The 24,230-nt window shown below is 37.4% G+C and overlaps 1 protein-coding gene across 2 annotated transcripts; it reads right to left on the bottom strand.

The window, feature by feature from the left end:
- Positions 1-715: 715 nt before the first annotated feature.
- On the bottom strand, positions 716-24,100 carry LOC124164037. 2 transcript variants are annotated; one of them, XM_046541205.1, is made up of 6 exons: positions 24,009-24,100; positions 23,300-23,715; positions 22,396-22,689; positions 12,140-12,427; positions 8,542-8,676; positions 716-7,724 (listed from the first exon to the last, which is right to left on the bottom strand). In XM_046541205.1, the coding sequence occupies exons 2-6, from the start codon at positions 23,489-23,491 to the stop codon at positions 7,224-7,226; spliced, it is 1,410 nt and encodes a 469-aa protein (XP_046397161.1). In that variant the 5' UTR covers positions 23,492-23,715; positions 24,009-24,100; the 3' UTR covers positions 716-7,223. The 2 variants fall into 2 exon arrangements, with proteins under 2 accessions (XP_046397161.1, XP_046397168.1); XM_046541212.1 differs by having other exon boundaries at positions 23,357-23,715.
- Positions 24,101-24,230: the final 130 nt, after the last annotated feature.

Genomic DNA, 24,230 nt, shown 5'->3' with positions numbered 1-24,230 from the left:
AGGGAAAAAATGTAATGCTCCAAAAGATACCAGTTTTCATTGTTATCACATACTCTAAGACCTGCTGGAGGCCAGGGCAATAAGAAGGGCAACTTCCCAATTGCGGTGCACAGCTTTGTTCATCTTTCCCCTCAAGATCCCTGTCCCCATTCCACTTCCGACTGAGACGACTCAAGGGGACGCTCACCCATTAAAAATAAAATTTTAAATTGCAGTCAATCCACTTCGTAGCAGCTAACTTAAAATATTGTAAATGAGGAATGAATTATAGTATCAAATAAGGCAGCAAAAATATAGTCAATCATTGTCAACTTGGAAACAAGTAATTTTCTCCATCATCCTTTTAAAACTTATCTTCAAAGCTCATTGCACTCATTTCCCTCTCTCTATTACTTGCTTATAACTTCAATCTCACAACAGGAAATATTGTGTATGAGTCCAAAACACTACATTAAATGTTTCACACATTCAATGTAAAGCAATTTTCTTAACAGTTAATCAAAGATCGCACAAGGAAGTTACATGCACCTAGGAGAGTTTGAAACTCAGGTTCCATTAATGTTTATTTGTCTACAAGGGTAAAATGCCAGAGGTGGAATGTTTGCAGCCCCTGGGTACTAATGGAGATGTATTGAATCCAAAAAAGCCTTCCAACATAGGTATTTGGTTATTTCAAAAGTAAAACATTTATTCATGGGGGATAAATTCATACCTATTCATTACAAAACAGTTTAGTTTTTAATTGTGAGCATAAATTATGATTTTGCGTCAGAATCTAAATACATTTTATACATTTAACACAAGTGAAATGATCTAGAAAGGGGAAACCAAACTTTGAGAAAAACTTTCAATGACGGCTCCAAACAATTATGTATCATGGAATAACTATCTTCACAATTGTGCAATCATTCATCTACATCAAAGTATCAAAATAACCTACAAGTCACTATAGAATATTATACACACTTGTGGAAGAAACCGAATCAGTCACAGTCACAAAATGGCATCTTTTTTCAATCTGTACTTCAATTCATGGAAATTAAATACGTAGTCAGAGGCTTGAATAAAAATAACTAAGAATTTAACACTAAATTTTCAAAATACAAACCTGTGCTGATGGCCCAGGTAATTTATAGTCACGTCATAAGATCTAAAAAAGATGCCAACTTCTTTCTAAAGATATCATCCTATCTGCTTTGCACTAATCCTCACATTCTCTCAAACACATTTCAACAAGACCTTACATCTAAGTTGTTTATTTCAAGGATTGTCTGTTGTAAAAAGGTTTCTGCACTTAAAAGTATGCTACATTAATAAATATCCTTTTCTTTCACAAGAATATCAAAAGGATTTTATATACAACCCTTCTCTACATTGGTAAAAATTGAAATCTGTTACCTTTGAAAAGACTTTGTTTTTCAATACTTTTTTACATTTGAGGAGAAGGAAAACATTGCCTTTTCAAAGAGCTCCTGAAAAAGGCAAAAATATATTTTTATAAACCTTAAAAATTAAAATAGTGGCTCTCAATGCAGTATACTTGTGCATAGAATAAGGAAATCCAACAATTTTCAACCTTCATCACATCCACTCCAGGCTAACATGCAATTTTAAAAACACACATACTTAGCATCACTGTTTGAGAGGTAAATATCCAAAGTTTTAAGTGACAGAAGAAAGAAGAAAAGTTGGAAATGTGTAAGCATTAGAGTCTAAACAGAGGTTATGCATTGATTGGTTCATTTGCCTCCAAAGTCAAAAGAGCAAGACATACAAATTTACTGCAGTTAATTTAAATTTAAATCCCACAAAGAGAGCTGGCAGTGCAGTGTTATAAAATCATTAGGCCTAATCAAAATTTTTCCAAGATGATATAAATGACAGCTTCCCACAATCTTTTTGGCGTACCCATGCAGATTTCTTGATTCATTAAAGTGTTAATAACACTGTGACAGAAATTCCCCACTTATGTTATCAAAAACGCTGAAATGAGAAATTTAATGTTCCAACTGTCCTGATTTTTCAACGTCTAGGATCATTGATACATCTCTTCAAGTGTTAAAACTTACTCATAGATTCACATCGAGAGCTGGCAGTGTACTTTTTTTTATCAAATCATGTCAGCTACTTTAACTTGTCAACATTAAATTACAACCTCCACAATACATTATCTACACTTAAAACATCTACAATTTAACATATACAAAAGTGGTTTCATCACATTGTTTCAATGAAATTTTTCACTTTAGGTGGGCATGGAGGAAGGCATCGGGAAACAGTAACATGAAAATAGAAAGTTTTGAAACAATAGAAATGTTTGGAAGTCAAATTGTTCACATAATATTATCTCCCTTCTATCAGACGAATTCAGTAAATAGCACACACAAATAGGCATAATGTTCATGAGCTTAAATAATAGTGTTCTCAAACACACACCGAAATAGAGGCACTCGTGCAACTGTGCTTAACATTCACATATAACATTCACAGGCTTTTTCCACACTGATTATGATCAATGCAGAACAGGAATCCATTTAACAATAAAATAGCTATCCACAACTACAACCCACACCAATCACTCAAAAAATATGTTCACACAAATAAAATATTATTTGTCACGTATAACACACACCCTTATCATGCACTTCCCAAATGATCAACATATTACTGCAGAGAGAGTCACAAGTTTCAGTGTTGACAGGAAGAGATTTCTGTGTTTTGTAGTGTCAGCTACTAATTGGAAGGCTAATGTTAATGGCCTGAGATGGAGAAAGTTATAAAGGTCTATCATACCCTTGGACCGGGCAAAGAAAGCAGATGAGCATGTTAATTACAAAAATTTTTCTCTGCTATCAGCATAAATAATGCACCTCTTGATCTCCTCTTTCTGCAAAAGACTAAAACTCACTTGCTTTATGCACATTTTAAAAATGAAGTCAATTTAAGGTATTATAAATTGATTTTGCATCATTATCACTGATTTCAATAAATTTTAAGCAAATGATAATGCTTAAACCTGGTATCAAAAAATACTTTTTAAGCAATTAATCTATGAGAAAGATGATATCCCTATTTCCTCATTACTACTAGCAATGAACATCTATAACCTAAAACCAAGAGCACTTCAAAGTTTTCATCAATTATACGCTTCATCTCAAACCTATCGAACTCCAGCCGATTTAAGCTTCATGCTGTTTTGACATATTTACACAGGTACATTCAAGCCAATCACAAACAATTTTCATCATTACGGAATGCACCTGGCCATTAGCAACAAAAATTACACCCACCCTCATCTTCCAATGAGTAAAGAGACAAGGCACAAGAGCTAAACTAGCTTCTGAGTAAACTATTTTATGGAAATATGCCACTGATCCAAATAAAATTCCTTCCATAATTGGATTAAAGTGCGTGAAACGACTCAATGTAAATAATATGCTTATACCATGAATGCTGGATGATTTGTGATCTATGTGAGATTTAAGGCAATATTTAAAAATTTCAGTTCCATAAGAGTCATTAACTCTATCTCTAACTATAAGCCTTTAGCAATTTATAACCTTCCCATCAGTCTATAGAAAGTACCAAAATGTTCGGTTCCTTATGGATTCACTTTCTATGCTTTGCTGTTTCAAACAAATTTCATTTTGCACCATGCTATCTTGCCGAGAAAATTTCACCCTTTCTAATGAAAAAAATTACATTTTTCCAAAACAGCTCCCGTAGGCACGTTATAAAAGCAACCCCAATATCTTCTTGAGCTAATACCCCAAAAAATAAGTCTTACGACTAACACTTATGCACACACATTATATGAAACATACATGTGCACATACTCATCTAATTTCATTGTAATTTTTCCATATGAAATAATCAGACATATTCATCTTGGTTCTAGGTTACGTTCATGTGATTAAGAGGAAAACTTAGGAATATACAAAAAAGATCACTTACTCTGAGTCTATCTTGTAAGTACAGTGCTCCATCTGCAAGGCATTCATGAGTCAGGAAATGTGAAGAGCTTCAGATCATAGATTAATTTTGAGAGAAATTTACGGAAGACAACATTTTGAACATTAACCGATGAATTAATACACAAAGCAGCAAGAGAAACACGGATTCCATATCCTCGCTGAAAACGCAATTCAAGTGTACGAATTATGAATACACAGATATAACATACATTATATTAGCAACCAATACCTCATCATATGCACAAAATCTCTTTAGACAATTTCTCCCTCTTTCACACATTTTTGTTAACATATAGTATGATATATTTTAAATCTTCTGATTTGTACAACTTTTAAATGTACATTATGAAGGTAGTTATGGCATCAACAACAACAGCAAGGTTTAGTTTGGGGAGAGAAAAAAACTATTAAAAAATATATAAAGGCTAGGTTGAAGTCATGCCAGCTGAAATAAGAAAAAAAAAACAAATAGAAACATTACAAAAAATTAAAGTACGGGTGAAACAATTCATTGCAGCTTCATAAGGACTATGAAACTTGATTTCAAATGCACCCCATTACCTTTTTTGTACTTACATGTCAGCGACAATAATTGGTCAAAATAATGACAAAGTAAAATGCTACTCAAATACGCAGCATCTGAATATAAGGCCAGGCATTTGGTCATAGCTGAATACTAATGTACATCTGAAGCCAGCATTTCAGAGAGACATTTTAAAAAATGGCAAGAAAATGTTAATTTGATTGAAGCTAGAACCAACTTCTGGTATACATTGAAATCTGATTGTGGCATTCCCTATTGAATTTTACCTTAAATAAATGTTAAATTATAGCATCTACTGGAAACAACAAACTATAGGTGAAAAATTATATTTTCTATACTTGATGACCAAGCCAAGAAAGAAGAAATAGCTAAACAAACTATATACAGCTGTCAAAGAAAATTTGTTCACAACGACACAAAATTTCTCAAGTAGCTGGTAACCACAAGAAATCTTCCAGGCTAAAAAAAATTAAGAATTAAGTAAATGAGAAGATGAATATTTAGTAAGCTGAAGATGTAGATATTTAAATTGCAAATCATGGAAACTGAGACTTGAATGAATTTTGTAATTGTAAGGTCCAACTAAGAATCTTAAAAGGAAAATGAGAGCTATTTATTTGAATACTAAGCCTTCAAACTGGAGGATCCAAGCTGAATCGTGGGTTAATGCACAAATGATACGTTTTTAATTCAAAATCTAATAAATAAAGCCAACTTTTAAACCAACAATAAATTTGTACTAGGATACAAATCTAATGATGCAGCATCTTCACCTGCCTCAAAAATAATGTTAAATGATAATTTATGATTATTGATAAGAATACAATATTTACATCAACATTTACCAGGAAGCAGATGCTTTGACAGTGCACAACCAGCCTAAGCATAAATTGGTGGCATAGGTATTTGGGACAAGATTAAATAATCAAACAAAAACTTCCTATTTAACCAGTTCAACTTGGATCATGAGGATCATTTATTGGTATAATAATTATATAATTCTTCAGTGTTTTCCAATATTATTGTCTAGTTATTCTTAATTCTTGGGCCCAGACAATAGCTTCCAAATAAAATAAAAATATGATGATATCTTGATTCAGTTAATAGAAAAATAAATGATCCTCAGCTAACGATGCAAGCAAATTTTGATTTTCCTCTCTAGAAAGGCTGAGCCAGATTGACTAAGTACCTGAGATACAGCCATCACTATTCTGAGGTCATGATTAGAGATGGACTTTTTAAGCATTTTAGAGATCATCATAGCCCTTTCAAGCTTGGCTTAAAGATTTGCAGCTCTAGGCAAAGCCAAACTCTGTCAAGGAACAAAATTATGACGAAATGTAATTTCAGCAAAACTTGATCGTTCATTACACTGGAGAAAGTGCTTCGGCTAATGATTCAAAAAATTGACCCAGTATTGTTGTACATTCATCAGATAATTGTATGCAAATTCTGCATAAATCACGTTAGAGGGGTTAATTTCATTTGATTCCAAATTGAATTTTTATTTTCAAAAGATTCAATTAGTTCAAACTCACAATTCAGCATACCTAATGAGTTAGACATACCATTAAGATCTGATTTCCATCCCTACTCATGTTTAAATACATACACACCATGCACTTAGTACCCTCAAGGATTGGGCTATCAATAAACATCAGTGAGCAAATAGTATCTCAATCCTATGAGATGGGCAGTAATGAAAGTATCATTGCTGATGACAATAGAGATCAAAATGGCTGAATAATGGGAGTTACAATTCATGCTGAACATGAAAAATGAGTTATGCATGAAAAAAAGCACAGATCCAAATGATACATGAAAAATATACAGTTCCATACACATTACATCAAATAATATATATCTTTAAAATTATTGATTTCCAATGTAGCACTTTTTAGTACGTACAAAAGTCTTAATTTTAAGCAATAAATTAGGTTTAAATAACCTCAAACATTTAAAAAAACAATGCCGAGATTTCATAAACTCATTTGAGTTTTGAGCAAATATAAAAGATTACAATACAAGGCGAGGCTAAAATGATCAGTTCTTCAACTTAAAAGAGTTGATTAAATAAATAAATAAAACTTTATAAAAGGCAAAATAATACTGTTTGGTTGCAAAACACATGAAGGAATGTCAACATGACAAATTTACATGAACTAATTCATGAAAAGAATTACAAAAAGCACCCTTTTGACTGAGACATTGCTGCCAGCTATTAAACCACAGACGGAGCAACACACAGACAACATAGCCATTAGTGTCCCAAGTTACATTACCCACACATGTTGACGACGCACATTTCCAACATGGCAGCTGGTCAGCTTGATTCTAACCAACCACCTGCCATTACTACTCTCTGAAAATACAAGATTACTTTTATGCCTCTGAAATTTTCCTTTAAAGCCAACACCACTGATATCATATCATCACGACAAAATCTGACCGCATTGCTGCCACTGAGGAGCAGAAAACACGGCCCAGTTACAGAAACATCATCATCATTAGTAGCCCTGATTCGCTCTCAATTATTTCATGAGAGCCACAGAGCAAAACCAATGAACCAAGACACCAATACAAAAGAGCAGCAGATGGAAATGACTTCTTATTTAATTCAATTTTTTCCACAGTCCCTCACCCCTCCCCCGAGATCTAGACACAAGAAAATTGATTCATCCCCACAAGGCACCTCTCTCTCTTCCTCACCGGTCTGTAGTGCCCGCCTCATAGAGGGCTGCCTCGTCCGAGTGCTTGGATGACCCGGCCCTAGGCTCCCTGTCTGTCCACCTCGAGTGCGAGGGACCCGCCACGGGGGATTCCACTGAAACAGGCGTCTGAGAGGTCCTTCCACTCATCCCGCTAGAGTCCTCTTTCCGCCTCTTCCCCCTCCTCACGCCCCCTCCACTGCCACTCTGTCCCACACTGCTCCCACCCCCACCAGCACTGTCGTCTCCGCCCCCTCGGGGGCTCTTCCCCCTCCCTGCCGCAGCTGCTGCCCTCACAATGCCCGCCACTTCCTTGTCCGCAGCCGCCTCTTCATCCTCCACGCCCACCACCACCTCCATCTCCTCCTCCTCTTCCTCCTCGTGGCTGATCCCACGCAGCGCCGTCCTCTCCTCCTCCACCGGTGCGTACCTCGGTTGATCACATCGAGAGAGCACGGCAAGCAACAGAGCTTCCAGGGCACACACATAACCCAGAGCCTAGAAAATGCAAAAGTCAATGATGTGAACCAACCAAAATAATTCACTATTCACACTAACTGCCATGGGAAAAAATAAACTTGCTTAAACAATTAAACCTAAGGGGTATAACTGGTGGCAAACCTGACTGGCAGATGGGAGATCCAGATTCGAATCCTGGCTACGAAAAATTGTTATTTTCTTGATGAAGTTAGATTCCAAGTCCATGGAATATAATAATGTGATTTTTACCATCATTAATACTCCAAATTAGGAAGTTTCTGTTACCTATGCACTTATGTATAAATTCTAGTAGCTGTTCCTCAAAGAAGGAAAATACTCCAAATTTATAGGGAATAACACAATTGTCTTCAAACAGAAGAAAGTCTGTTTGCTTATGAGCCCAGAGCTGTATGAATGCGAGAAACAAGTGTCTTTCAACACAAGTGCTCCAAAGCTGTGCAAAAGGAGCTCAACTATGTAATGAGCACATACTACTCCCATTCCTGTGAATAAAATTGGCGCGTGCACCGCTATTATCTGACGAGTCGTATAAGTGAGGTATTTTATCTAATTGAACTATAAAAACACATTTTATAACCGAGGTAGTCGGATAAGTGAAAAGTTTCATAACCGAGGGTGGAAATACATGGGTTCATATGGGGTTATTCACCGGACCAAAAAAATCGGTGTATAAGTAGGTCATCGTATAACTGAGAGTCGTATAACCGAGGTTCTACTGTAATTAAAAGCTCTAACAAATAGCTTAAAATTTTAAATGCAACAAATAGTTGTCAATAAACATTCTATGCCCATACATACAAATTATTCAACTTACCCCTGTTACAATGAGTTGGTCACGAGTATGCTTGGACACCCAACCATATGACACTAAGTAGATGTGAACCAGGTGTAGAAGCAAAGACGAGCTCACCAAGTAAGCAACACTAACCAAGACAAAGAACCAGCCATTCTGAAAATATAAAAATTAAGGTAAAATGGATTAAAAATTCCTACTCCTGATTTGATACATCATAATAATAGCACAAACAACAACATGGTTCCCACTCAAACTAAAATACAAAATTCACGGTTTTTTCCAGGTTTTCACGGTCTAAATGTCATCACATTCACGGTTATTAGATACACCGTTTCAGGCATAAATATTGATCGCGTAACAATCATCAGCCGCACGTTAACTAAAAATTTAACAAACGCGACAGACACAGTGAATGCAAATGCAAGAATGAAAGTGCTATCTCTCATGGCATGACATGTCGTTTGCAAAATTCAGCTCCCGCTAAAGGTTGTGAGCGGGAAAATGGAGGGACCAGGATGCCAGGGAAATTAAGAAGTGTCTAAATTTTCGCAAGGGTTAATGAACACTTTGGTTACCAGTCTTCCCGCTTTGGTACAAGCTTAAGGTCAATGTGTCATCACGGCACACAGGCCAATAATTGCACTTAGAATATACGTGTGCAGATATATGCGTGGACATTGTCTACACATGAGGGACCTTGAAACATGATCGACATATCAATTTTATTTTGCTCTTTCAATCGTAGTTATAAAATCAATTTTGAGAGATTTTTCAGGTTTTATGACAAAATTCACGGCTTATTCACGGTTGAGTGGAAGCCTTGAACAACGAACCAAACAAGAACTCCTATAAAATAAGTTTCCTGGAATACCACAAAGTAAAGCAAGAGTTAGCAAATTTTTTTTTTTTACTCCTATAAAATAACCAAAATCCTACTCACAGTGAATAGCCAGAATGAAAAGGAACTCCAGATCAAATGGAAAATTTCAATTTATAATGGAAGGTCACACTTGTTACTTCTTATGAACATAATAATTTGTAATTCACGTAAAATTCTGTGACAAATTGTTTTATGGATGCTTAATAATGACAAAATATTGATTCTTACGGGAAGGTTTATACATAGAACTCATCGCTAAGGATTTCAATTTTTGAGAGTCAAAATTTTGAATTACTCTGAACAGTGATGGAAAAAGAAACAATCGAAAACCTCAGAATAAACTTTCTGAACAAACAAGGTCAACCTGATCACTTACACATGGCAAAAATCAGCTAAATTAAAGGTTTAACTTGATTATTTAAGAACCTTTTATAATTACGAATAAGTCATCCACTCCAGGCCCGGACTGGCCCGCCGACCCATCGGCACGTGGGCCGGTGGGCCCTAAGAAAAATGCGTTCTTGCGCCCGCAAGTTAAAAGATCCTAACTGCTATGATGTTCTTGATTATTTTCAAATCAACAACGCCTTTGTCGGACTATCTTCAAACAAAAAATTTAGATTATGCACAGGCTTGGAATTTGATTTCATCAGCTCAAGACAGTCTTAAGAGAATAAGAGAAGAGTTTTCAGGCATTGTCCATGCTGCAAAAAACTTTGTCAAGTTCATGTCAAAAAGTCTGATTAATAAAATCGAAGAAAATCCAATTTTGGCTCAATATTCCAACAACATCAGCATAGAGAGTGAATTGCCAGCCAGAAGACAGAAAAAACAGAAAAAAATGCCAGATGAAACAAGTGATGAGGTCGTAGAAACTCCATTCAGCAGTGAAGAGAGTTTTAAAGTTAATGTGTTTTATGTGGTTGTTGACCAAATTAACGCCAGTATGGAAGCAAGGTTTTCTCATCAAAATCAAGTTTATCAAGATCTTTCATGCTTTGATCCTGTAAGATTCTCTGAGTTAAGAACAAATGGAATACCAGAACATGCATTGGAAAAAATATGCACTGTGATCCCCAACATTGACAAAGGCAAGCTCCAGGAAGAACTGGAATCATTTATTGAGCAATGGCCAAGCTTTAATATGAATTTACAAGATCACTTTCAGAAGGATTCCAGTGACATTGACGTGAGTTTAAGTTCTAAATCAGAAGATGAAGATGAAGAAACAATTTGGTGTAAAAGCAACGACAAATGCCACTCCTGTGTTAAATGTGCATACAAGATACTTTATCAGTACAAACATGTACTCATTAATGTATCCGCAACTCCACAAGGCTTACAAGTTCCTTTTAACAATACCGATGACCCAAGTGAGCTGCGAACGTGCATTTTCAAAGCTGAAGCTCATAAATTCGAGAATTCGTTCATCCATGAGCAATGAGAATTTGGAATCTCTCCTCTTGATGCAGTCGGAACGAGAATTAGTCACAAAGATAAGCAATGAAAATTTTTTAGATGAACTCTGTTTCTAAAGCAAGGAAATGAAGCGCCTACTTTCCTTCTGATAATTGAAGTGGGCTCCAAAAAAGTGGCCTTCACAATAATTAGTGATAACTTCAGTTTTCAGAGGCTGTTTTTTATTTCTACAAAGATATTTTTTATTTTGTATTAATTTTATTTCATAAAACAGTTAAATACATCTCTTGTTTCATGTATGATTTGGATTGCATAAATGTATACATAAATAAAACGCTTTTATAACCTTAATCTTACTTACAAGTTTTATCTTTTCCATTATTCAAACATCGTAAATAATGGCAGTAGCGTAATTTGTAATATTAATAATAAATATCTTTGAAAATATTAAAATATAAAATATTTAGAATATATCCATCTAAAGTAGAAGACATTACACATGATCATTTGGAGTATTCGCTTGTTAAATTTGTGTACCTTCTATCACATACACGTTGTAATAGTTAAATAGCTTTTTTGAAACCATTGTTGTAAAAAAATACCATATTTTTTTCAAATTTTACCTTGTGAATTTCAAAACAATATCCCATAGCCCTACCCTCGGATTGCGCCCTTTCTTAAGTTGAAGGCAGCGCCCTTTTAGAGGTCCCAGTCCGGCCCTGATCCACTCCATATTATTTCCAACCAAAAATTTATTTTAAAATTCCATTCAAAATATAAAAGGGGCTTTCACATTTTTCCTCTCACCCTACAGGGTTACCAGAAGAAAGTAAAATGGCATGTAAAACCTTGAATACTCAAGTGAAAAAAATTATAATGGTGACATTTCAAATAGATTCCGGAGATTTTATGCAGCATACTTCCTTGATTTGTAGAAAATGAATGCCTGGGTACATTAATAGAAAGAGAAGACCGTGAAATTTTGCACAGAGGATAGAAATGTGGAATTTGTTTCACCAACAAAATATGTTTGGTTCAATGTGAGCCAAAATAAGAAACAAGTGTTCAAATCAAGCAATTAGCTAACTTCATACAGAAAAGGATTAAATATTTTAGGTGTAATAAGTAAACCAGGAAATTAACACAATGGATGAGATTGTAAAAATAATTTGGTAAGTGGATGAAGAAAAGGGATTAGCTTCAAATTCCTAGGTTAATTATAAAGGGCCCTTACATAATTTCAAACAGCAATCCCTTCCTTACGAACATGCACTAGTACAAAGGACTCCAAATAATAATATTCAAACATGTACTTACAAGTCTGGACCAATTGAAAGGAAATAAGTATACTAGATGGGAGATATCAAGGAAGAGCAGAAGGCATGTGGCAAGTATGCTGAACACAGTGACAAACAGCATGAGGCGCAATCTTCCAGGAAGGGGAAGCAAGAAGAGGCCCCCAGCTGCTGCTGCTGCTGCACCACCTCTCCCTCCAGCACCTGCACCAGGACCACCCCCACTAGCACCAGCAGAGCCAGCGCCACCCCCACCACCACCCCCTCCACCAGACGAGCAGAGACATGCTAGGCATGCAACAGATGAGATCTGCAAAATCAATGAGAAGGTCACTAAAGAAATATAGAATGTGCTTAACAAGACATTCGATTCACCTGAAAGAATCCCAAAAAATCTAATGTATAAAATTAATTTCTTGAGACTCAACAATTTGAATTTAAAATTTTATCAAATTCATCAAACAAATCATTCTTCCTATAGTACACACTGGTTTCTCACTAAATTGGCGGGTTGATAAGTCCTCTTCTAAAGAACGTTCAACTTTCAGAGGTACAAACATTCAAAAAATTCAAGCATGCCTGAAATTTCAAATTTGGCACCTAAGGAGTTGGTCAATAGGACGCAATGTGGCGTGGAGGAACTTTGGGTACAGTCTGAACAAAGTATCAATTAATCCATTGTGCAGTCAGGAACTGTTCAGCATTTCACCCGTTCCTCCTTCCCGTGGACAGAAAAATTTTCAGGCAGGAATTTTCTTTCAGTCCTCTTACTACATTTTTCTTTTTTTAAATCAAAAGGGCTTACAATCATGGAATCCATCTTCCATCATATATGTAATTACCATTACGTCACTTATCAATGAAGTTTCACTGCGCAATTATTTACTGATATCGTAACCAGTTATTTATTGTTTTGTCTGCAGCTTACGGTTTTCATTTCTTCATTTTAATGCTTTTCAAAGGATTTAAAGACGAAATGTGTACCTATAATGGCTTAAGGTAAGGCCTAAAGCTCTATGGCTATTGTTATTAATTTATATATTTATTCGGAAAATGTCTAGCATACAGCATTAAAACATTTCATAAATGACGTTCTGTCATTTTGAGACGTATTTTACAGAATTGTATTGCTTTCAAAAGTGAATTACCCAAATTACTCCGGTGTGACACTTGTGAAAGTGACGTCCCAGGGACATATTAGGAACAATAGCTTTAGACTTATTGAAATCTGGTGACTCGAACAGCACTACTGTGCAACTTTGCTATTACTCCTCGGCAGTAACGTCAACATGGATATAACATCATTCATTGCATACATACATTTCATTTTGATTACTTTTTTACATTAAATATTAATAAAGTAGACTCTCGTTATTACGAAGTTCACAGGACCGAAAAACCGGACGTTCGTAATAACGAAGTAGGAACCGTCGAAAAAAAACCATAAATAATAAACGGGATTAAATTATGCAGAAATATATATAAATAGGAAAGTTCGTTTCAGTTTCTCAACAGAAGAATGCGACAGGATGCAATCGAGGGTTGATATCTTCCCGAATACAATAAGTTCAATATACGAACTAGATGCGTTCCAAGACCTTATTCCTAAGTTGATAAACCTACACTCCGGCCGCCGAGAGGTATCCGATGACAGGTAGAACGATCTAGGTCGGGGAAGGTGGCAAGGTTGCCAGGTAAGAAAGGGAAACGCCTACAAAGAGTTCCGTGAACAAAGGAGCCAGAAGGGATGACAAGCGTGAAGGACCCAAAGGAAGAATCACTTGTTTTGATGATTTGAAGAAAGGGCTTGTTTTGATGGATCAGGCTTATTTCGGTGCTCTTTATGCATTTGATAAGTTGTATGACTAGCTGAGGGTGTGAGGCACATTTAGGGGACAGCGGTTGGCTGTAAACCGTGCTGGCTCAGGGTTATCCCCTCCTATTGTGCCGTCATCAGATAACTCTCGCCTGCCGGACTGTATGCAAGGAATCGAGGAGTACGGTTATCCTGCAGAATGCAACACCGCATCACACTTATGCACTAACTCACGATTGTGACGAACTGATCAAGCATGTTTGTCACCAACTATGGATATGGAGAGATCAAGAAAGTTTATTTGTTTATCGGATTCTATTTCCACTGTGAACGTAATGTTGGGATGTTGGGTATTTAAAAGATTCAGAAATGTATCTAATTGTCTAGCACTTCCGGTCCAGCAGCAGATGATGTCATCAACATAACGGTACCAGTAGAAGATGTTGGATAAAAGTGGATGTCTGGTTCACAGCTTTGCTCCCTTCCCCTCATCACTGAGAAATCCAAAAAATGGTGCCGGCTATTGTTTGTAGGGGATCTTTCAAATAGGCTTGCTCGCAAATTCCCCAAAAATAAATTCAATGTCTCTTTTTATAACCCCCACACTCTTGGTAAAGTTTTGTGCCGCAACAAAGACAAAATAATCAAAGCACTGAAGGAACAAGTGACTTTGTACGCAGTCACGCGCACGGGTGCAAAGTTAAATACACCAAAGGATGAAGTTCGCCATGAAAAAATATTTGACTTAGCCGGGATTCGAACCCGGATCTCCCGATTGCCGGTCAGGCGTGCTACCAGTTACACCACCAAGCCATCTTCTCAGAGCGAACTTCGGGATGGGTTTTACCGAACAAGATGTTGACGTCACAAGTCCACACTGTGGCACATGTGGCGAGGGTCGTGCTTACTAAGCCACTGTCGGGGAGAAAAACCCTTATTTTCCGCTGGTCTGCGGCGACGATTTTCAAAGCACTGAAGGAACAAGTGACTTTGTACGCAGTCACGCGCACGGGTGCAAAGTTAAATACACCAAAGGATGAAGTTCGCCATGAAAAAATATTTGACTTAGCCGGGATTCGAACCCGGATCTCCCGATTGCCGGTCAGGCGTGCTACCAGTTACACCACCAAGCCATCTTCTCAGAGCGAACTTCGGGATGGGTTTTACCGAACAAGATGTTGACGTCACAAGTCCACACTGTGGCACATGTGGCGAGGGTCGTGCTTACTAAGCCACTGTCATAAAGATAAGGGAAAATAAGGGTTTTTCTCCCCGACAGTGGCTTAGTAAGCACGACCCTCGCCACATGTGCCACAGTGTGGACTTGTGACGTCAACATCTTGTTCGGTAAAACCCATCCCGAAGTTCGCTCTGAGAAGATGGCTTGGTGGTGTAACTGGTAGCACGCCTGACCGGCAATCGGGAGATCCGGGTTCGAATCCCGGCTAAGTCAAATATTTTTTCATGGCGAACTTCATCCTTTGGTGTATTTAACTTTGCACCCGTGCGCGTGACTGCGTACAAAGTCACTTGTTCCTTCAGTGCTTTGAAAATCGTCGCCGCAGACCAGCGGAAAATAAGGGTTTTTCTCCCCGACAGTGGCTTAGTAAGCACGACCCTCGCCACATGTGCCACAGTGTGGACTTGTGACGTCAACATCTTGTTCGGTAAAACCCATCCCGAAGTTCGCTCTGAGAAGATGGCTTGGTGGTGTAACTGGTAGCACGCCTGACCGGCAATCGGGAGATCCGGGTTCGAATCCCGGCTAAGTCAAATATTTTTTCATGGCGAACTTCATCCTTTGGTGTATTTAACTTTGCACCCGTGCGCGTGACTGCGTACAAAGTCACTTGTTCCTTCAGTGCTTTGAAAATCGTCGCCGCAGACCAGCGGAAAATAAGGGTTTTTCTCCCCGACAGTGGCTTAGTAAGCACGACCCTCGCCACATGTGCCACAGTGTGGACTTGTGACGTCAACATCTTGTTCGGTAAAACCCATCCCGAAGTTCGCTCTGAGAAGATGGCTTGGTGGTGTAACTGGTAGCACGCCTGACCGGCAATCGGGAGATCCGGGTTCGAATCCCGGCTAAGTCAAATATTTTTTCATGGCGAACTTCATCCTTTGGTGTATTTAAAGACAAAATAGATTCAATCAATCAATCTGGCATTTACAAGGTTAATTGTGAGTCATGCAACATGTGTTACATCGGCCAAACAGGCAGAAGTTTCATTACCAGAATGAAAGAACATAGAAGGTGCTGGAAAAATGGAGATGAAACGTCACTTCTCGCTAAACACCTTCTTCAGACCTTACATTATTGTAATTTTAAACCTGAAATTCTACATTTAGAAAGTAAGGGTACAAGACTGGATGTTTTTGAGCAATTCGAAATTGTACAAAGTGATTTGAATACGCTTATGAATGAGCAAGTGTTTTTCACCCACTCCCCTCTCCTAAAGATACCCTTCACCAAAACAAATGGTGAAATTCTTTCCTCACCCACGCCTTAAGTGACCCCTACATCCACGGGGTGTTTCCCGTCCGCCCATCCTCTCTACGCATTTGACCATTTTCTATTGCTGGCAATCTCCTCCCTTGTACCCCCGCTAACTTTCACTCCTTCTCAGCTAACCCAAAGGGACTCCTCACCCCGCCTTTTTTTTCCTGCGTCGCTACTTACTCCTCTCACTTTCAAAAGACACGCGGCCTCTTTTTACCCTAAGCCCCCCTTTTTTTCACTCTTCTCAACACCCCCTCCTCCTGTTTTGCTATGGTCTTCCGCACGTGTCGTCATTTTACAGTTATGACCAGAACCCTCCCTCCAACGTGGGTTCTCCACATCCCGTAGTTGTATCTTTCCCCATTGTCTATACTCTGTACACCCGTTCCCACCCCCCCCCCCCCCCCCCCATCCTCAAAGATGTCAAATCCTCTCCTTCTCCAATACTCTCCTCTCTCAAGGGTATAAAAGGGATCTTCACATGTGTTCAAGCGTCTTGTACCAGATGATGGCTCAGTGAGCCGAAACGCGTTGTACGCATTAAAAATTCTTGTGGAAAAGTGCTACGACCTTTCATTTACTTAAATATGTCTAACTTCCACCAATTGAAGCCTGAATCTGTTGAACTTATTGTGAATAAAAGTCTTTAAATGCGCGCATACTATCTTTAAAGATGTTTTAAACTATAAAAAATTATATAAATAATGTTTTCTAAGGCTATTTATGGGAATATATATGTTTTAGAGGAAATTCAATACCCAAGACCTATGCTACCAGGAACGCATCCCTATCTTCCCAATATTAAAACGCTCTCGTATAACGCAAATTCGTATAGCGCAAAGACCCCAAGGAACGCATCCCTTGCGCTATACGAGACATGGGTGTAATATGTATCATAGCAGAAAAGTAATTTCATGAAGACATTATAAGAGAATAAAAATACATATTGATTAACTTAAAAACATTCCCTCTCAAAATGTTATTGTGGGCATTTATCAACAGTAATGATTCCATTTTTATGCACTATTCAGTGGTCTCCATGCATTTATACAGATTTACTTGGTAAAGGTAGGTAGTTGTAAAATCATAATCAAAGCATCATTAAAAATGAGCAAAATACACATAAAGTGGAAGATTGTTGATGCGGAATTCGTAACTACATTTATTCACTGACAGGTTTTCTAGAATTTTGCCAGTTCATTGCTGGAGTCAACCACCAAGGAATTCAGACTGGATTTTCATATTTTTCCATGCTCATCTATTTTCCTCTGATTATGCAATGATTTTTCCAATTATGAACAATTGATTTAGAGTCATCACTTGGTGATTCAGTCATGAAAACTTTGACTGCCATTATTTATTGACAAAAAATAACAACAGATCAAAAAATATCCTTCAATCAACATCGATTCTAATAGTGTGGTCAATCTTCTGAAATTCCCAATATCGACATTGCAATATCCCATGATGCTGTTCCATTGAGAAAGAATATTTTTGCTTCCTAACTGAAGAAATGTAGTATGCTACCCTTACATGATTATTTCACAGTTTCTCCATGAAACCTGACCTCGGAAGGGATTAATAAAGACATCCCGGGTCAACTGTGCAAAAATATTGGGCTAACAATGGACTGGCCACCGATAGAGGAGATGAAACCTATCAATGAATAACATTCTCAAAAAAACCATCACAGTGGCTGCCCTTGGAGAATAACTCCCATCGACAATGTGTCTTCCAACAAGAATAACACTATCAAGTCATTAAAAGATAGTAACACTTTTCATAATTAAATTAACTACCATTCAGCCTTAATCAATTGACTTATACTATCCTTAAAATGGATAGCTCCAACTATAATTCAAGTTACAGCATAAAAACGAACATTTGTCATCAGATATTTAAAGGGATGGCTCGAAGGATGATAAATTTTAGAATAAAAATCACCTTTTTCCCTCACTGAAAATATCCTTTTCCCCATCTCTGAAGGTACTATTCAGCTAAAAAGAGATTATGGCTGCAAGAAGTGATCAACACTATAACTTGATCTAAATTACATTAAAGTTTTGAACATTCAGGAAATCATGAACAAAGAGAGGGCAAAATTTCACAAAAACCAGAAATTCTCTAAATAATCACATGTTCACAGAGAAGCTACCACAGGAATTACCTTAAAGAGGAAAAGAAATAATCATGTGACACAGAATCGACACTAACACACCACACATTTAAGTGAAAATGAAATCTTTCTATGCAGGTAAGTTTATTGGGTTTGCATCTTGGTTAGTTTACTGAATTTCAACATGTTTTCACAGAAAACTCCTTCACAGTCTTCGAGGATGAAGAGCACTCCTCAGCTCTTTTCGTCCCTGAAGTCGGCCTCACCCCTTCAGACTAAGACGACCAAACATGACAGGAGAAGACAGAACTAACCAACATCCAAACCATAAAAAGCCACCCACAAAACATCTACCAGGATAACCACAATAGGGTAGTTTCCTTCATCAAAGAAAACGAAAGGCATTGATTGCGATTCCTTACCCACCATTAGTGTATTCATAATACACAAATTATTTGGTTTTTGAAATACCGGTTTAGACGAATGGCAAGGGTCAAATTTTATCCTCATTTGAAAAAGGCCAGATTGGCGCCCATGCGATGCCACTCCACGTGACGTCACAGGGACCTAGTTTCTACACGAGAGGATAGGAGTTATACATCGTCTGAGGTTACCAATGCATGCATGAGGCACAGAGCTCAGGGAAAATGTCTTAATAATCACCTATTAAAACTGGCTAAGGTCGGAAAGTTTTCTTCGTTTGATAAGGTATTAATAAACCTTTTTTAAGCCAAGCGCAACCAGCCAGCAAGGTACTCAGCTACCCGCTAGCATCCTGCGTCCTATCAGCGCTCAGAGCCTCGATCAAGGTCACCTCACAAGGCGGGAGGGGTAACCAGAAATGCGTCGCACAGACTTTTTCCCATCATTCCTACTTACGCGTCGTGTTTTCGCGCGCTTGAAATTTTTCACTTTTCATTTTAATCGCGAAAAATAAGTATCGTCATTTAAAAATCTAAAAGCGTGAAATACGTACTCCAGGAGTAATAATCTTTCGATTTAGGCAATAAAAAAATAATAGGAAACCACCCTATTATTTTGTAAAAATACTTCCACATCTGAAAAAAAGTTACAGCTAAAATCAAACAAATTCTGAAATGCTTCAGGAAAAACTTCCCGCAGTGGCATAAAAATATTACATTCAACTACCACCACAGTCACATTCCTTGATTTCACTCCATTGCACCGGAAACTAGACAAATTTCTTAATTGATAAGCAGATTAAACATTAAGCTGTCTTTTGCTTATACATTTTTATGTATTCAGATGAAAAATTTTAAGTAATATTGCAGAAAAAACTTCAATGATTGAAAATCATCAGAATAATCTGTAGGAAATGGCACGCTCCATTATCGAAGATACATCCGTTAGCAAAAAGAATATTTAAAAAAACACCACATGACTTTCATTACGTAGATAATTTTTCCACATCTTTTTGTAATTTCCGACGCAATACCATGATTTTCCAGGTTTTCCATGAGGGTGGTCACCATGAACCCTTCCACAGACAAACATTAAAAATTACCATATTTCTCCGAATATAGTCCCCCCCCTATTTTTGAGGCTTCAGTTTCGGGAAAAGTTAAATAAATGCGTTTGAATATAGCCTTTACTTTTACCACAAGCATTTTTGGAGAAAAGGGGGGACTATATTCAGACATACACGGTAAAAGGTTTATAAACGTGGTGCCCACAGAGCCCTGAATGTAAAATTCAAGCATAATTCAAGGATAAAATTTGAAGGATACATTATCGTAGTTTTTAAACATGAACCGTTTTGATCCTTCGTATAATCATTGATAAAATTATTTGATTGCAGCATCATCACAAAAATAGATTTGATTCCTATAATAATACATTATTAATCTGTAGATGTGTACCCTTATTACAATCTACTGGATGTAAGTATGGCACTTGAATCATAGAAAGGAAAAGGCAAATGTAACAAAGAACACTAACTCAATGCCGAAACCAAAATAAAGATAAAATTACAAAAATGCAATCTCCGACACATGATCAACTTAAAGAAAGAGAAAAAAATTCTGCCACTCTGAGCAACATTATCCTCATGAAGACTGCCATGCGTGTTTAAACGATGCATATACTGAAGCATAAGAGGTTTCTTGGGAAAAAAGTCTGCTTGTAACGATAGAGCCAATTCAGTAAATATCTTTGATAAAATATTTATAAGCCTGCTAATAAATAACTCTTCCCATTACAAGACCTCATTTTATTCATTGTTACTATCCTGGGTGATTTTAATCACCATTTAGTATGCCTTGGTATGATAATGTTTAAATTCCTGACTTCAACCAGAAATTCACAATGAACTCACCCAAAGTCACCAGCTCTACAAATTGTACAATAATCCCCATAATTCAAGGTTTTTAAGATTTGGTAGAAACACAGTGAAAAATGTAGAAGACAAGACCTTTTTCTAATAAAAAATTGGGTTAAATGACACCAAAAGCCGATCCTGCAAACATGAGGAGGGTTTCTCTTTGCTGACTTAAATGATAGGGAAAATGATAACCTAGACATAATTTTCTAGATCAAAGCAGGAGTAGAAGATATGATAGATTTCCCACATTTCCACCAACGTTTGCCACCATATATCCTTTATCCCATCCCCAAGAAGTCTAGATGGTTAGTGTTATTCAGCTAATATAGCAGCTTCCACTTATAATCTAACAAGCATTTTAAACAATAATTTGACAGGATAACAAATTAAAATATAATGCAGATTACTGCCCTTCAGTAAAGCCAAGCGTTAAGCAGTTAACATTAGCCCGAATGATGGAAGAGAAGTGAAAACTCCATGAGAACAGCTTTAACATAGTTGTTTAACCTAACCCCATCTACGGCTCTTTCTGTCTCAAGGGATAAGGTTCAATTTCTCTGGAATTTGAAAGTGGGAATTTCTTTGAAGTTTGTGGCAAGTTTCCCATATGAGTTCCAACCTCTTAGGAATGCTGCAGATAACCTCATTCAAACCTGCAACAGAATTTCTCATAGATTGAGGAAGGGTCTTTCTGGTCCACTATTAGCTCTGTGCCAATTGCGCTCCAAGGGATGCATCTCTGCAAAATCACATCCTCTAGAATATGCTTGAAAACTTTTGGCTTTTGCTAGGGGGAGTATGGGCCTGAATGGACCAATTACAATAAACTCTGTGAATGGTGGGCTAAGTCTTGTTGACATTTTCTATTGGATGGCTATAGTAACCATGGAGTCAGTCGTTAGAATATTAATATGAAACAAAATTTAGTTGTAGCTTAAGAGGCAGTAAAATATTTAGTATGACTGTAAAATACAATATGATCTGACACTTTACTGGAGAATGATTTGAGTGAAATCAACTACGGGAGTCCACCAAATAAGTACATCAGGGATTGCTGACATTTCAAAGGCAAACCCTATCATCTTCCTAAGGGCATTGAGTCTTATCGTCCAATGGACAATGGCAGAGTACGCCATTGAGATGTTGGCGAAGCCTGCTCTAATAAGATGATTGAATTCCAAAGAAAACATCACCTGAAGTATATGCAGCGTCAAGAAATTCCAAAGTCAAATGCTTTGTAATATAAAGCAACAAAGCAGTTAATTGCCAAACATTAAAACAATGCATTGAGTAGGTCACCAAGCAAACAATATGGTCCAGAAACTCAAATTTTTTCAAACTAATGGCAGAAATAAATGTCAAATACGGAACTCTGATACTTTCTACCCCCTACTTCACTCACAATCTGTCAGTTGCATCTAAAACATTCTAATGGGTGAAGTTTCCCTCTGCAAATATTTACAGGGATTATCAGCATAGTTTCAAGAAATTTGAAGAGTACATACCACTAGCAAGACCCGTACAATTCCTGTAGGAGACTTGAGGTGGGATTCATCACAAAAAAGCACGACTCCAGGGAATGGGGCACCTCCACCATCTGATCCATCTTCCAATCCATAAACCTGTTGATAGTTTGTATGCGAGTCCCATGAACCAATGGTACCCAGGGATTCACATCTATCCCCAGTATTTGCACCCACGTCTCCATCTTCAACCCCTTGGTTGACACCAGCCAATCCCTGCGCTCCTGTTCCCGCCTTTTCGACACCTCCACTACGACTGCCATCAATTTCGAAGTCCTGCAGGTACAAAGACAGAACTGGTATGTATGAATCTGACCTAAAGATATAATTGCTAAAACCTTAACATGAATACATACCAATGATGATTCCAAGAAGTTGAATATTTTTATTATTGCCAGCAATGGCTAAACAGCAGGGTAATGAAAATAACTATTCAGGATAAGCAACTTACTATGCATCTTAGCAGACTTCTACAGTAAGTTCACCATTGACATACAAATATAAATCTATTAAACAATGCTCAGCATTTTCATCTAGCTGTTAAGAAGAAATGAGGGTATCAAGACAGTATTAAACGATTCATCAAATACTGTTTAAACATTGTTTATTATAGCAAATAAAAAGTCCTAAAAAGTGCAATGCATACATATGACTATTGAAAACCATAAAACTACCGTGGAAGGGGGGTAACAAAAGAATGCCTCCACTGAATTAGGAGAGAAAAACTGACAAGGCAAAAATTGTTGAAAGAGAAATGCATAAATTTTACAGGCTTTAACTGATTTTGCAAACATTAATAAAAGAAAGAAGTGATTTAGCTTTCATTCTATTGCAAATGAATAAAAAGCAAGGTAAAAAGTTGTCAGTTTTTTTTATGCATTTTCACCTGGAAGTCCTCAGCTGTGGAGGGGGGTTCCAGGTCTCGAATCTCTTCCAATAATACCTCTATCTCATCAGCGCCGTAGAGGTCTGATACAGAGTGGACGTATCTTCCTGCATTGGCCCTTGGAAGAGTGGCCCCACGCTCTCTGTTTCCCCCTCCGCCACCAATTCCAGCAACCCCTCCACTTCCCTGCATGGTCAACCGATCACCAAACTTTCTGCCCCACTCTCCAGCTCCTCTCAGCAAGACTTACTCCGAAAAAACAAAAGGTTGAGGAAGAGCCACAATGAAACGGCTGACCACTCTAAGGTTAGAGAGTTTGAGGAATAGAAGGACCTGATGGGCAGCAGAAAACCGGGTTGGGGAATTGATGTCCTAAGTACTCTCGAACTCAACCAGATCATTGTGGTAGCCGTGTCCTGATGGAAAAAACAGATTAATGCACATTAGCCACTAAATCTTTACCATTACCAAGGTTAACGGCTATTAAAAAACATTATTTATCCCTTATTATTGCTCCAACTAACAAATGCATTGAGTTTAATACATCATTTACACGTTACATCAACTCCTGAAATGCTCCGGATCATTACGAAATTTTACGGGATTAAGGATGCTACAATACACAAATAGCTAAAAAATAATTAATCCTCTCATCATATTAACATTAAATTCAATCACATAAAGCACCGCACACACACTAAGTACTTACAGTACGTAAGGCGTTGTTACAGGAACAAACCATCTTTGAAGACCTAGCCCATTTTTTCGAAGATCTGAGTTACGGCGAACAAGATGCGTTGAAAAAGTCACGGAGAAATGTCAAATTCATCTAAACGTATCTATTTAAAACCATTAAAAATATATAATTACAAAAAATATAGCCGTTTTCTTGACCTCCCGCCCTACTCAGTTCCCTTGCACCTCTACTGGC

Source organism: Ischnura elegans, chromosome 1 (assembly GCF_921293095.1).
Source record: "Ischnura elegans chromosome 1, ioIscEleg1.1, whole genome shotgun sequence".
NCBI lineage: Eukaryota > Metazoa > Arthropoda > Insecta > Odonata > Coenagrionidae > Ischnura > Ischnura elegans.
Note: the sequence above shows the minus strand (reverse complement) of the source record. Positions and strands in the feature narration are given on the sequence as shown.

Bases quoted from the DNA above. Each gene is read 5' to 3' on its own strand.
- LOC124164037 (XM_046541205.1), bottom strand. From the start codon at position 23,491: ATGCAGGGAAGTGGAGGGGTTGCTGGAATTGGTGGCGGAGGGGGAAAC. The intron at 22,690-23,299 runs GTGAAAATGCAT...TTGTACCTGCAG, and splicing joins CCACAGCTGAGGACTTCCAG to GACTTCGAAATTGATGGCAG. The intron at 12,428-22,395 runs GTATGTACTCTT...TTGATTTTGCAG, and splicing joins TTGTACGGGTCTTGCTAGTG to ATCTCATCTGTTGCATGCCT.